At 45.7% G+C, this 14,767-nt stretch overlaps 1 protein-coding gene across 1 annotated transcript in view; it reads left to right on the forward strand.

The window, feature by feature from the left end:
* The window catches only part of PINX1 (PIN2 (TERF1) interacting telomerase inhibitor 1), a 51,489-nt gene extending 43,952 nt beyond the window's left edge, over positions 1-7,537 (forward strand). Inside the window, exon 7 of the mRNA XM_066626471.1 lies at positions 4,969-7,537. Coding sequence (XP_066482568.1) covers positions 4,969-5,562 — 594 coding nt within the window. The 3' untranslated portion in view covers positions 5,563-7,537. The remainder of the gene's footprint in view (positions 1-4,968) is intronic.
* The last annotated feature ends 7,230 nt before the right edge of the window (positions 7,538-14,767 follow it).

Raw genomic sequence — 14,767 nt, forward strand, 5'->3', positions numbered from 1 at the left:
TATATGCACTGTCTAAATGAGAACTTTTTCTTTAAAATGGTGGATTTTGTCATATGCAGATTTTATAAACTGGATTTTAATCCATTAATAGACCAACAGCACAATCCTATGCTTATCTACTCAAGTCTCATTGTGTTCAGTGGGGCTTACTCTCAGGTAAGTGTGTATAGAATTGCAGCCTATGGCTGCCTTATTTTGTTGCCTTATGTTAAGTTTGCCTCAGGCAGAGTCAAAATATTGCTCCAAAGAACTAAATGCTTTTCCTGACACTGGAGTTTTTTCCAGCCCTCCTGCCTGAGGTCCTCTAACTGGGGAGTGCCCTGAAAGTATGCATTCTGTCACAGAGCTCTGGCCCTTCAACTAGGGTGCGGGCTGTGTAGCATTCTAAACTTAGAATGTGCGATAGGAAGTCTGAATAATGAGAAAGATCTCTGAGGACTCTCAACTTGCCAGTACTGCTTTCTCAGAAACACTTCTGCTGTGTTACAGTTTGACTGAGGAAGGGAAGCCCACTCACAAGAGACTCTGCCACTTAAAACTGGAAAAACCAATCCCTAAACATTTGGTGTCAGCACAATCACATACAAATGACTCATCCTGTTGGCTAAGAGGACCAGTTTTCAACTTTTCAGACATGCGGTCGTGCTTTGACTTGATCAGTTTGGCTTAGAGATAGAAATGCAAAGAGATACTTGGATGGGAGATGCAAGTTGTAAAACCGTTCCATCTCCCCCCAATTCCATGTGTAGGTGTGTAGTCCTCATCTTCATGGCTTATTCTCATGGCTGGTGAGCCATGAAAAAAATTAATAAAAGAACCTAATGTTTAGTGTAAGCCAAAGTATTCACCCACAGACCATGTTCTCTGGCATGATGTACTGCTGTGACACATTTCTTTCAGGCCTTCATCCACTGAGGGTAATTCTATCATGTATCTGCCATTAGGTGTAATTGGGTCATCCAGTCACTCTTGATTCAGGGAGAAAGCGGAATTACCTGTTCTCAAAGAAGCATGTCGAAGACTGACTTGTGGGGAAACATGGAGGGTGGGCTCCTTGGAATACACTGTGTGGGTGAAGTAGAAGGTTGAGGAATATTCATCCAATGAGATTTACAGTGAGTTCTCGGTATCCATGGGGGATCTGTTCCCAGACCCCGGTGGATACAGATTTCCACAGATGCAGAAAACCCTCAAAGCGCCTTCTGGTCATGTCTGGGAGGTGTTCTGAAGCCCGGGGAGGCCACAGGAAGCGATTGCCTGGCTTGGTGATGGATTCTCCAGAAGAGTTTGACTGACCTGTCCTGATATCATAGAGAACTGAAAGGCAGAGCAGAGGGAAGGGTCTCTAGCTGCTATCAGTTGAATTGCTGAGATACCAGAGAAAGGCAGGGCAGGAAAACCTAGAAAGCAGAGGTTCAGGATGGGAAGATATGGGTGAAAACAGGAGCCTAACGAAAGCAACAAGTGGATGAGAAATGGGGGTTGAACCTTGGTAGCAAGTGGACCAGAGAAAAGAGGGGGAAGAAAGCAGAGGGCCAAAGGGAGAGGCAGTAGTGCAAGACAGATAGTGGACCAAGAGAAGAGCTCCAGCAGAACACTTAAATAAACACCCAGATGGTGAGCTACGGATCTCTGGCCCACTTGCCATGCTTTTAGGGCAGGCTGGGGAGGTGTCCTCTTAAGATATGTAAATGGCTTATCATACATTTTTAAAATAATAAAAACCAAGCATGACTTTACAGAGCCACTGTCTGCAACCTTCACAAACTAATTCCAAACCCCAGTTGCCACACATGCTGTTTGACAAAAGCAAATACATTTCAGTATTATTTAAATCTTGTTGCACTTCAGCAATAAGAAAAGGACCTTCATGTTACATAAAAATCATAAATATCCATTTCATGATGGATTTGATCTAAGCCATACATGAGTAGTCAGTGGTACTATTTTGGTTTTATACCACAGTTTGTGAAGCCACACAAAGGAACAGTATCCAGTTTTCATTTAGATGTTACTAGTATTTTTGCTTTTGAAATTTGTATTGGCAACCTTCAGTCTCGAAAGACTATGGTATCGCGCTCTGAAAGGTGGTTCTGGCACAGCTTTTGAAATAATCTTCCATTATTAGATATAAATTCAGTATTTTAACATATGCTGTTTTGTAATGTTATCACATGACTTCAGGATCGAATAGAGTTGTGTGTATTGTAATAGGTTCAATATTCTTGGACATATTTGTCCAATACAGGGTTGCTCAGTAGGTGGATCGCGATCTACCGGTAGATCACGAGGCAAAATGAGTAGATCGCGGAGTGCCGACCCCCCCCTTCAGGTGCCTCTGGGAGGAAACGCCGGGAGTAAGGCCCATTGTACTCAATGGGGCTTACTCCCAGGTAAGTGTGGTTAGGATTGCAGCCTCACAGCCTAATCCTAGGCATGTCTACTTAGGAGTAAGTCCTGTTATACTCAGTGGGGCTCAAGGTACACCAACATACATTTTACACATAAATGTTATATGTTATGATGGCGCGAACATTGTAAAAAAAACTCTGGTAGGTCTCCGGGCCTTGCTGGGTTTCAAAGTAGCTCTCGAGCCAAAAAAGTGTGAGCACCCCTGGTCCAATAAGTCTCCAGTACAGGTGGCCCCACCATATAAGTCTAAAAATCATTCTTATCTGTGTCCCACCTTGAACATTTTAAACCACTCAATGTATAGATCCTCTGTATCTTGTCAGGAGTCAAATACCACTGGTACAATATTTTGCAATGACTTTCTTTAATATCCTTACATGAGGAAGCAGCTGGAGCAAGGATAAAAATAGATTTCCATTTTTCATCAGATACCAAGTCCCCAAAATGTTTTCCTATCTTATCTTAAACCTGTTCCCATTTGCCTCTATGGTTCTATCCTTATCTTGTCAATTCTGACTCCTGGGCAGGGAGAGGAAACGGCACACCTCACTGTCTCTGACTCTATAGGTGCCTCTCTGTACCTTGTAGCCATAACTTCTGTAGAGCACCTGTTTCACAATTGGTACTAGAAGAACACTGAGGGACTGTGGCTGCAATCCTACACACATGTTCTTGAGTGAGCTCCACTGAGCACAGTGGGACTTATTTTGGAGTAGATACACATAGGATTGCACTGTAGAGTTACCACATCCAACCTACAGATCATGGAGTTCTGTAGGTTGGATGTGGTAGTCTTACAGTGCAATCCTATGTGTTTTCCTCTAATTGCAGTGTTGGTGAGATGCGTTGTATGAGTTGGTACTCATCAGTCACTATTGAATGGCAGCCACTGGGACAGAAAGTAAAACTTGGCTCCTGCCACTGAGGATGGTGGGGGATGACAAATCCCTTACTGGCAGGTTCTGAGTTTTGACACTGGAGTTGTGAGGAAGCTGTGAGCATGGACTGCTGACATCAAGCCCTGCTGGCTCAGACCAGTGGCCCATCTAGTCCAGCATCCTGTTTCTCCATAGCACCAACCAGATGCCTCTGGGACGCTCACAAGCCTGCTGTTGCCCTCCTAGTAACTGGCATTCAGGGGTATGCAATCTCTGAATGTGGGAGTTCCATTTAGGCATCATGGCTTATAACCATTGACAGACCTCTTGGCCTCCCATGCATTTGTCTCATCCTAGCCAGTGGGCATTGCATATTGTACCACTAAGTTCCAGGCATTAATTTTGTGTTGTGAGAAGGATTACTTCCTTCTGTCTGTCCTCAATCTCCTGCCCACCAGTTTGATGAGATCCCACCCCCTCGGTTCTGGTGTTCTAAGAGGGGGGGGAAATCTCTTTCTACAGGCCGGGCACACTCTTTTCATGCACCTCTGTCATGTTCCTCCTGCTTCCTCATCTCTTTTCCTAGGCTCAGAGCACACATGCACAGTACTGATCCTACCTTCAACATGCTCCCCCCCCCCCGACTATACGTCATCTCTGCAGTTGTGGCCAAATTGTCCTGAAACCTGCCAGCCAAAGCAGCCCATTTCAAAGCAAAATCATTCTCTAGCCCAACTGTCATCAGTTGTGCCTGGTTTCTATGCTTCTTCCAGGAACCTGTCATGCAAAGAGCCAGGGAGTGTTTCTGGCACCCACCTCTGTTTCGAAATGATTGACGGCCCTCCATAAGTGTCCCCGAAATGGAATATATGAGTTTGTTTGGGGCCTGACACTGCCTTTACCTGTCTCCATGCCCTGCTGGCTTGGTGTTCAGTGGCCCATGATGATTAAAATTCCTATTGATACAGGAGTTGCTGGCCAGTGTTCCTGCTGGCAGGCATCACGGGTTTCTCTGAATTCCACCGTTTAGGCAAAAGCCTGGCCAGCATGGAGACCTCTCTTGTTGTCTTGAGGGCAATTCAGAGCCTGCACTTCTGTTAACGTTCTCTCTCTCTCCCTCTCCCTCTCCCCAGCTACACTCACACAGAATCATCTGCATATCTACTCAGAAGTTCCACTGTGTTCAGTGGGGCTTACTTCTGGGAAATCGTGTATAGGATTGTAGTCTAAGATTCAATAGTTGGGTGACAGTCCTATGTTACATGAGGATCTGAAGCTTAGGAATAAAGATTGTCCCAGGGTCAGCTGTTCTGTCCATGGCTGAGCCCCTTCAAATTTAAGCACAGGGCTATCCTGTATCCTATAATTATAATTATTATATATATATATGAAGAGGAGAAACTACTGGATATGCAGCAACTGTCAATGCCAGGCAGGGGCAAGGATTGGTCATTTTAATGTGTTGGAGCATCCCTAAGATGAGATGCCAACTTGGGTCACAGGTCTTCTGCCTACTGTATTTGTTTTCATCCTATGAATGGATCTTTCTGTCAGAGGCTAGAAGAGCATCAAAGCACAGTATTGGTTTCTCTTTTCAAAATACGTCAAGATTTTTTAAACTGTGTGCTCAATTTGTTGACCTGATCGCCTTACCCTCCTTTTCCTTTTCACTTCACAGGTCAGTACTATCATTTCAGATTGTCTAGAGGAGAAGACAAAAGAGGAAGACCCACCCGAGCAAGTGGACACAAGTAATACTGTGACTAGTACTCTTACTGTGCAGGAATATTTTGCTAAGCGCATGGCAAAACTAAAGAAAAACCAAAATAAGGGGGATGTCAAGCCAGCCAATCCTTCTCCAGCAATGGCAGAGAAGTCGGAGCATTTAGAAATCCAGTCTAAGAAGAAAAAGACCCCAAAGCATGTTGGCCCTGAGATCAGAGGTGGCCATGATGGACCAAAGATGAAATGCCCTGGTACACTTGGTTCAAGTGGAGAAGAGGAGGAGGAGGAGGAGCTGGACACACCACAACAGAAGAAGACAAAGAAATCTAAGCACCTGAGTACTGGTGGTAGTCTTACTTGCAATGAATCCCAACATGGCAACCAAGAGAGAGGATCACATTACATTGCACCATCTGATACAGAAAACGCTGACCTAGAGGAGGCGGAACCAAAGAAAAAGAACAAGAAAAAGCACAAAAAGCTACATAAAGACTTAGCAGAGGATGATGACGGAAATCTTAGACAAAAGAAAAAGAAACACTTTTGACATGAATTGGATTATTGGTTGTGCTAACACTTAAGTGTTGTATCCAAATACACCTGGATGCATCCAAGGCTGTTATGATGCAATCTCTGGAATAATCCTTCTGTAGTGTTTTGTTTTGAATTTAAATTCAGTTTGACTGGCTCTTGAGGAAGTGGCCAACCTGTTACAGCTTCAATCTTGACAACAGTGGAAGCGCAGAACTGGTGCTATAACATTCTATATCAGTAGTCTTCAACCTTTTTCATGCCACAAACCCAAAAAACAGATAACTGGGGATCCACTGCCAACCCCCCCCCCCCCGCTTCCCAGGATCCAATATGCCCCATTTCCCCCTACCTCTTGTGTCTTCACAACAACCCCATGAGATTGCAGCCTGAGCAGAGCTGGAGTTAGGTGTGCAGGGCAAGATAGTGAGAAGAGGCTGTGCAGGATTTTATCAAGAACTAAGTTTTGATAAGGCAGCGATTAACACTGAAAGGGTTGCTGGTCAGTCTGCCATTCATGCCATGATGTGCAGAACAGAGTTCTTTGTCATTGACTCAGCTCTGGTATTGGTTGTAAAGGTGCCTCTCTGAAATGCTTGGTCCCACAACGTGCTGGCCAAGGATTTTGGCCCACCCGTCTTCAATGAATCAAGAATCTTGTAGGCTATGAATTGCACTCCAGTCGGTGGGCTAGTGTGTTAGAGGGAAGCCGTCTTAAAGGACTTGGTGCCAGTTAGCAGGTGGTGAGCCTCTCATATGCAGCAGCAAACTCTGCAGACTGGACAACCTCTCCCATGCTACCATTAAGTCTCCCACCACCACCACCCTTTCCTGTAGCAGGCTCATTCTCAATGCTGCAGAGAAAATAACCCAGTCACTCCATTCAGATGGTTTGCCACATGAAGGAACATAAAGCTGTCTCCACACCTTGGATGTCAGGTGGACCCTGGACTTGAATATCCACCAGAACCCAGTCCCCATTTGAGTGGAACATCAGCTTGATCTGTGGGAGGGAAGTATTTGAACTCAGTTTGTCTGCAGGCTGAGATGGGAATGGGGAGGTCAAAGACTTGTGATCTTGAGACCATTTCTGGCTAAGGGACCAATCAACTTTCCAGAGCCGATGCAGCTGTGCCAATAGGGTATGCACCAAGGATGTGCGGTGGGTGAGGAGGCAGGTGAGGCAGAGCCTCCCCACCAGAGTCCTTTGAAAAGCGCTGCCCCCATGCAAGGCACCCAGACACCCACAACCATGCACAGAGCCTCACATGGTGGCCACGCTTTTTGAAGGAGTCCAGTGGGGAGGCTCTGCCTCATCTGCCTCCTCACCCACTGCACGTCTCTGGTGTGTACTGCATCATGTGGGGGGGGGTGTTAGTCATGGAGACCTCCTTAGGGTGAAGGAATGTTTGTTCCCTTATCTCAGTGCTGTGCTATGGGTAGGATTGAGCTCTAAGTCTTTCTACAAAGAAAAGTTGCATGATCCCAAGGCCAGTCTTCCGCAGCAGGGCCAGTTTGATTTTTCTTGTGACGCAGCCACCGTAACTCTATACAATGATTTGTGAGCTTTGGGATAGCATGCCTGTACAGACCTGATGCTTCACTCCATCTACCACATCAGAAAAATCTGCACATACGTCAGATCACAAAATTGGCACTGTCACAGTGTTACTAGCCCATAAGGCCTCTGTTATGGGGTACCAGGTAAACAGTCCAGCAGAGATGTAATGGGAGAGGAGGGGGAGGAGAGGGGAAACTCATACCTGCTCAGTTGTGGTTTTTTGCAGAACTGACATTCCTCAGATTTTGTTGGCCACTTCAAAAGAGTGTGGCGGCACTGAGTGCAACCAATGGTGAAATGGTGGATTGCTGCCTATTAATGCATGACTCTAAACAGCCCTTTGACCGTGATGGTTGTTGTGGGTTTTGTTTTCCCTTGCAGTCTACTGAAGAATGAAATAAAACTTGGACAGAGTCCTTACTCAATGAAATGACTGTGCTTGGAATCATTTTCTCCCCATTGAGCTTTGATCTCCACTTGGTACCTGCAAAGTTGAACCTGTATTTTAACACAGAGGAGTTTCTGATCATCTTGTATAATCAGGTGCAACAGCAAGCAACAAACGAAAATACAAAGGTGTGTAAGAAACCAGTTGTTGCTTTGGGAAGGATTGGAAGATGATCATCTTCCAACTGCCTACACATGCACAGGAGCAGAGGGTGTTTCCCGCCCCACTTTGATGTGGGCACTCTGAGCATGTTTCCTTCCCCTTTTTATTATACCCCAACCTCTCCCAAGCAGCCTTTTGCTGTGACCAGTCTTGGAAGTCTAGAGGTCTACATAGTTTCCAGGGAAGTAAAATAAACCCTTTTAACACAAGAAAATGCCTTCATGGCAAGCCAACAAAGGCAGATCTCTCACCAGAGGACTACATTTTGACAGTGGAAGAGACACTTCCTACAAGTATTAAAGAAAAATATGTGTATTAACTGCTAATTAATTGATGCATCTTTTTAATTGAAGCAGAGGTTAAAAAAAATCTGACAGCACAATCCTATGCATGTCTGCTCAGAGTAAGCCCCAATGTGTTAAGTTTTACTTACTCCCAGGAAAGTGTGCATAGGATTGCAATCTGACTGATCTGTTGAAGCTGCAGTCCCATGTGCACCTATCTTTGGAGTAAACAGGAATAGGTTTGTGATGGGCTGTATGTGAGACCTTCTGTCTGTTCCACACCTGCTGCTACAGAGTTCCATTGGGTGAACTGGAGGGAAAGGGATGGAAACTACCCCATGCATAATTTGATAAATCTCTAACGTGTCCCCTACCACCGTGTCATCTTTTTTTGTAAACTTCAAGGTCCCAAATGCATCCGCCTTTCCATGGAGAAAGGTGCTCCAGCACTGATAATTTTGGTTTGTCCTTTTACAATCATGTAAAAATAAGGGAGCCTACAAAGCCACAAAGGAAAACCTGGGTGGGATTTTTTTTGTGACTTTTTTTATTCTGCCCCTTATGTGGTGCTCCCTCCTCCCCATTTTTTATCTTCACATTTGCCCTGTGAGGCAAGGGAGGATGAGAGGAAGTGACCCTCATAAGACCACCCGGTCAGGCTTCCTGGGCTTTCCCATCCTAGACCAACCCGCTGGCCACTACACTGCTGGCTTCCTGGGAACACCCCTCCCGTGCTTCCCTCAACAACTGGAATTCCTTGGTGTAGCACCACTGAACATGCAGCTTCCAACAGTTACCATGATAAGCTTCTACTGATAAAGCACAGATTGGTTTAATAATTCCTTGGTGCCACTGAAGTTAATGGTCCTCATGTCTTGTGGCAGTTCACCCCTGGCACTGGCTTTGCCTTCCCAAAGACATCCCCCTCCATGCACACCTAGGTACACGCACAGTGCCTCTTAAGGAAATATATGTGTGTAATACAGACAACCTTCCTTTCTCCGGTGCTCACAGTCATGTAACTGCATTCATGTGTGGTGTGTGTTGGTCTCCTGGCTGCTTCCCCCCATGTCCCCAGGCCCCATTTAGGATGTTTTGTTGCTGTTCTTGTCTAACGATGCCCTATTACTTTCCTGCTAGTGTGTGTTGCTAGAGTTGTCATCCTTCAGGAATCAGGCCCCACTTCTGGTCTCCAGCTATTCAACTCTGAGTAAGAGCTGGATACATCTCTCTAGTGCACAAGCCTACAAGTGCTTGTGCAGGAATATGAAGACACCAGGCACTGCTTAGCCAGCCATTTCCTGGCCATGGAAGACCCAAGCTGCTGAGGGTTCCTTTGAGCTGCAGCTAATGCATCTGTAGGACTTTGAGGTTATTCTACAACTGGACATCTTTCAGCCCAACAACCACCATCCTCTTAGATCTTGAACTCTGCTGCTACCAAAGAGATGGATACAGGCAGACAGCAGGTGGAATAGAGCCATAAGCAACATGTAGGCATGCTGGAACAAGAAGGCCTTAGAAGACTAGCCTCCATCTGAGAATAGCATGCCTCTATTAGTTTATTTAACAAATCTATAGCCTTCCCTTCTCAGACTATGAGTGACTCACAATAATACAAGACTAAGGGTGCAATCCTAACCCACTTTCCAGCACCGACATAAGGGCAATGCAGTTCCGAGGTAAGGGAACAAACATTCCCTTACTTTGAGGAGGCCTCCGTGAGTGCCCCCCAACTGCAGGATGCAGCACACATCCCATTGGCATGGCTATGCCAGTGCTGGAAAGTGGGCTAAAATTGGAGTCTAAATTGATAAAAAAAAATTTGATAAAATTTTTGTTTAAATTGATAAAAATCCATTTAGGACCCAATCCTAACCTGTGTTGGTGCAGCCAGGTCACAGTGGTCTAAACAGTATTCTACGCAGATTGGGAGGCTACTAGAGGTCACATCAGGAGGTCATAGCCTGCCCTATAGGGCTACTCTAGCCTGCCCTATAGGGCTATTTAGCTGGCGCAAATCTGAGCAGCCCATGTAAGGCTGCCCAGCCTGGAAGCAAGAGTTAAGCTACGGTATGCACTGGCATCTTTGATGGCAGCACACAATGATAAGGCCACACCTTACTATTGATGATATCAATGGTAAGACCACACCTGAACTATTGCATCCAGTTCTGGTCACCACTTCTCAAAAAGGATATAGTGGAAATGGAAAAGGTGCAGAAGACAGCAACCAAAATGATTACTGGGTTGGGGCACCTCCCTTATCAGGAAAGGCTACAATGTTTGGAGCTCTTCAGTCTAGAAAAAAGGCCCCTGAGGCGGGACATGATTGAGGCATACAAAATGATGCAACGGATGGATCAAGTGGATAGAGGGATATTCTTTTCCCACTCACACAACACCAGAACCAGGGGACATCCACTAAAATTGAGTATTGGGAAAGTTAGGACAGAAAAGAAAATATTTCTTTACCCAGCGTGTAATTAATCTGTGGAACTCCTTGCCACAGGATGTGGTGATTGCATCTGGCCTGGATGCCTTTAAAGGGGGATTGGACAAATTCCTGGAGGAAAAGTCCATCAGAGATTACAGGCCGTGATGGGTATGTGAAGCTTCCTGATTTTAGAAATAGTCTACCTCAGAATGCCAGGTGCAAGGGAGGGCACCAGCATGCAGGTCCCTTGTGTCCCTTGTTGTCTTGTGTGCTACCTGAGGCATCTGGTAGGCCACTGTGAGATACAGGAAGTTGGACTAGATGGGCTTTTGGCCTGATCCAGTGGGGCTCTTCTTATGTTATGATCGTGCCCTCTCCCAGGCCCAATCCTCCCCCTATCCTCTCTCCCACCCAAAAACCCCTTTCCCACCCCCAGAATGCCCTCCTACCACTGTCTCCCATCCCCTGTACCACCTGGTGCAAACATAACTTCCTCAGCCAATGCAAAGAGTGGATCCAGCCCAGGCAAGCTGGTGTGGGTCTCTGCACCAGTCCATCTAAATGTGCTCGACAGCACATTTGCGACACTCGAAAGCCAGCGCAGGAGGCCTGGGCCAGCACAAGTCATCTGTTAGATTGGGCTGCCCTGTAAATATGTCAATTTAAAGACCAATCAGCAGCAGAAAATCCAAAACAGAACAGCAGGAGATGGCAGACAGACCATAACTCTGATGGTGCTGGAGCAGGTCATCAAAAGCCTGCTGGAAAACCACTACCAAAAGGTTGGTGGTGAGGGGGCCTTTCCACACCTCCCACAGCAGAGAGTGTGGGGTCACCACCAACCACACCTCAAAAAGAAGCAGAACCCACAGATCATACAGAACAGGGAGTCTCAAGTAGGGGGAAGTCTGTTTTAGTCCTAAGCTGTGCAGGGCTGAAAGAGTCATCACCAGCCCTTCGAATCACACTCACAAACACATCAGTGGCCAGTGCCGCTGCATCAACAACGGTGCTATACAGTCCTGTAAGTAGGCACCTCTTGGCACCTGAGCAGTTGCACTTTGCACCAGCTGAAGCTTCCAGTCTCCTTGGTCAACTTGCTGCAATAATCCATATGCAAGGCCATGTCCGTATGGGGCAGAAACGAGTACAAGCTGGTGCACCAACCAAAGCCAGACCAAAGTCTCCTGGACCATGGAATGACACCTGTATATCCAGGCTCAAAGCTGCACCTGCTCCTTCAGGGGGAGTGCAAGAACAGGCTGATATGCCATCACCATCCCAGCAGGTAACCTCTACCTCGTCAGAATTTGATTTCAGCTTGTTTGCCCTCATCATTGCCCTAAGTACTGGGGGGGGGATGGAATTGGCAGACCTAATTTAAGGGACTATTTGTATGCATTTAGTCCTCCCCTACCAAAATGACAGCCAAGTATGTAGAACAGCATTTGCTCACACTCTCCTGAACTTCCCTCTCTCTTTCCTCAGGTGTCTCCCAATTCCATCCTCTGTCCCCCCCCCTCCAGTCCAAATCGTGTCAAAATGAATAGTGAGTTCCCTGAAACAAGAAGCTATTGGGCTTATGGTACTTGGCAAAACACCAATAATGTTTATAGTGTGCACATTAAATGATAATGCTTCGCTCTTTTAGATCTGCTAAACAGTGAGCAGCAACTATTCATAAATTGCAAGCCAGGTACTGCTTTAATCCACCTCCCTCCCTCTAGAATGCTCAGGGCAATGTACAGAGTTCTTCCAAATAACCCTTGTGAGGTAGGCTAGAGGCTGAAAAAGAGTGACTAGCTCAAGGTGAACATCACAACTGGGTGGGAGGGGGGTGAGGGAGAGAGAATGTGAACCCCAGATTTGACACTCTAACCTAGGGGTGTCAAATTTGTTTCATATAGCAGGCCAAATAGAATTCATGGTGCCTGCTGCGGGCCAGATGGTCATATAGTGGATATGTTTCTAAGGATGTCACTTTAATCCACTTTCATAAAGCTGTCAACCAGCACCCCAAGAATTGACAGGATTAGACAGGAAGTGACATCATTAAGCAGATGATGGCCAGAAATTAGCACTTTGCTTTCATATAATAACTCATTAGTTGCAAATGACAGAGGAGAAAATGTGCAAATTTTGATCTTATTTTCAAACTAAACTTTTCCAAGTGATGAAGAGTAGAACAGATTGTGACCGGAAGGATCTCTGGGAGAATGGGCAGCAAAATGACAGGTGCATTTCAATATAAGTAAGTGTAAAGTAATGCACATTGGGGCAAAACATCAAAACTTCATATATAGGCTAATGGGTTCTGAACTGTCTGACAGATCAGGAGAGAGATGTTGGGGTGCTGGTGGACAGCTCAATTAAAGTGTCGACCCAATGTACAGTGGTGGCAAAGAAGGCTAATTCCATGCTTGGGATCATTAGAAAAATTATTGAGAAAAAAAACTGACAAGGTTATAATGCCATGGTACAAATCGATGGTAAGACCACACCTGGAGTATTACGTCCAGTTCTGGTCGCCACATCTCAAAAAAGATATAATGGAAATGAAAAAGGTGAAAAAGAGACTGATCAAAATGATTACTGGGTTGGGTCACCTCCCTTATCAGGAAAGGCTACAACCTTTGGGGCTCTTCAGTCTAGAAAAAGGCGCCTGAGGGTGGACATGATTGAGACATACAAAATTATGCAGGGGATGGATAGAGTGGATAGAGGGATGTTCTTTTCACACAACCCCAGAACCAAGGGACATCCACTAAAATTGAGTGTTGGAAGAGTTAAGACAGACTGAGACCCAAATCCTAACCAATTTTCTAGCACCGGCATAGCTGTGCCAATGGGGTGCAGGCTGCATCCTGCAGTTGGGGGGCAGTCACAGAGGCCTCCTCAAGGTAAGGGAATGTTTATTCCCTTACCTTGGAGCTGCATTGTCCTTACTTCACTGCTGGAAAGTTAGTTAGGATTGCACCCAAAAGAATATACGCGTATTTCTTTACCCAGCATGTGATTAGGCTGTGGAACTCCTTGCCACAGGGTGTGGTGATGGCATCTGGCTTAGATGCCTTTAAAAGCAGCACCACTTCTACCAGGGCATCACTTAGCAGCTCAGCAGCTGCGAGGTGCACTGCAAAGTGATGCCTCAGCAGAAGCAGTGATGCTGAAAGGGTGGCCCATGTGTTAACTGGATGCTCCCAGCACTTCTCTCTCTCATCCCACTTGCTGCCCATTCCCCTGTAACGTTCCGAGCCTTCTAAGGCTTCCTTTTGTCTCACCCTCCCAGAGCCCAATAGAGGTGCTGCTGAAAGGATGGTTCTGGGAGACCCAATTATCACATGGGCCAGATAGACTTTCTCTGAGCTGTATCTGGCCCATGGGCCTTATGTTGGACACCCTGCTCTAAGCCCAAAGTCCCCAGATTCTCAGCTGCCAGGGTCACATCATTCTGTCTTGCTCTTTTTTTCCCTTTTGGGAATAATAAACCAGTGATACAATAATACAATTGTTGATCAAAATCTCTCTCTCTTTCACACACACACACACACACACACACACACACACACACACATATAAAGGAATTAATAAACATGATCTTAGATAAAATAGATACTAATAAATTTAATATTTAAATTTAATAAAAATAGATACGAATAAATAAAAATAGATACTAATAATTTCTAAAAGGGGCTTCCAAATATCCAAGAACATATTCACACACAGTTGTCTTCTAAAAGCTATGGATTCAAATAGTGATAGAGTTAAGAGGTCCTCAGGCCATTGGCAAATAGTGGGAGGGCACTTGTTTTTCCAACATTTCAATATGAATTTTTCAGCTACAGTAAGGGCACAAAAATTTCATTTCCATTGTCGTTCAGAGAGTTTCCATAGTGGATAATTCAAGAGAATATACATTCAAAAAGGCTGTATCGCTATACAAGAGCATAGCATACGCCTAAATGACATTTCAGATTCATCTTAGTAGTATTGGCAACCTTCAGTCTCGAAAGACTATGGTATCACGCTCTGAAAGGTGGTTCTGGCACAGCGTCTAGTGTGGCTGAAAAGGCCAATCCGGGAGTGACAATCCCTTCCACACCGGGAGCAAGGGCAGTCTGTCCCTGGTCTGTCTCCCTGGCTATGGGCCTTCCTTCTTTGCCTCTTTGCCTCAGACTGCTGGCAAAGTGTCTCTTCAAACTGGGAAAGGCTATGCTGCACAGCCTGCCTCCAAGCGGACCGCTCAGAGGCCAGGGTTTCCCACTTGTTGAGGTCCATCCCCAAGGCCTTCAGATCCCTCTTGCAGATGTCCTTGTATCGCAGCTGTGG

The sequence above is a fragment of the Tiliqua scincoides genome, chromosome 1, assembly GCF_035046505.1.
Source record: "Tiliqua scincoides isolate rTilSci1 chromosome 1, rTilSci1.hap2, whole genome shotgun sequence".
Lineage (NCBI taxonomy): Eukaryota > Metazoa > Chordata > Lepidosauria > Squamata > Scincidae > Tiliqua > Tiliqua scincoides.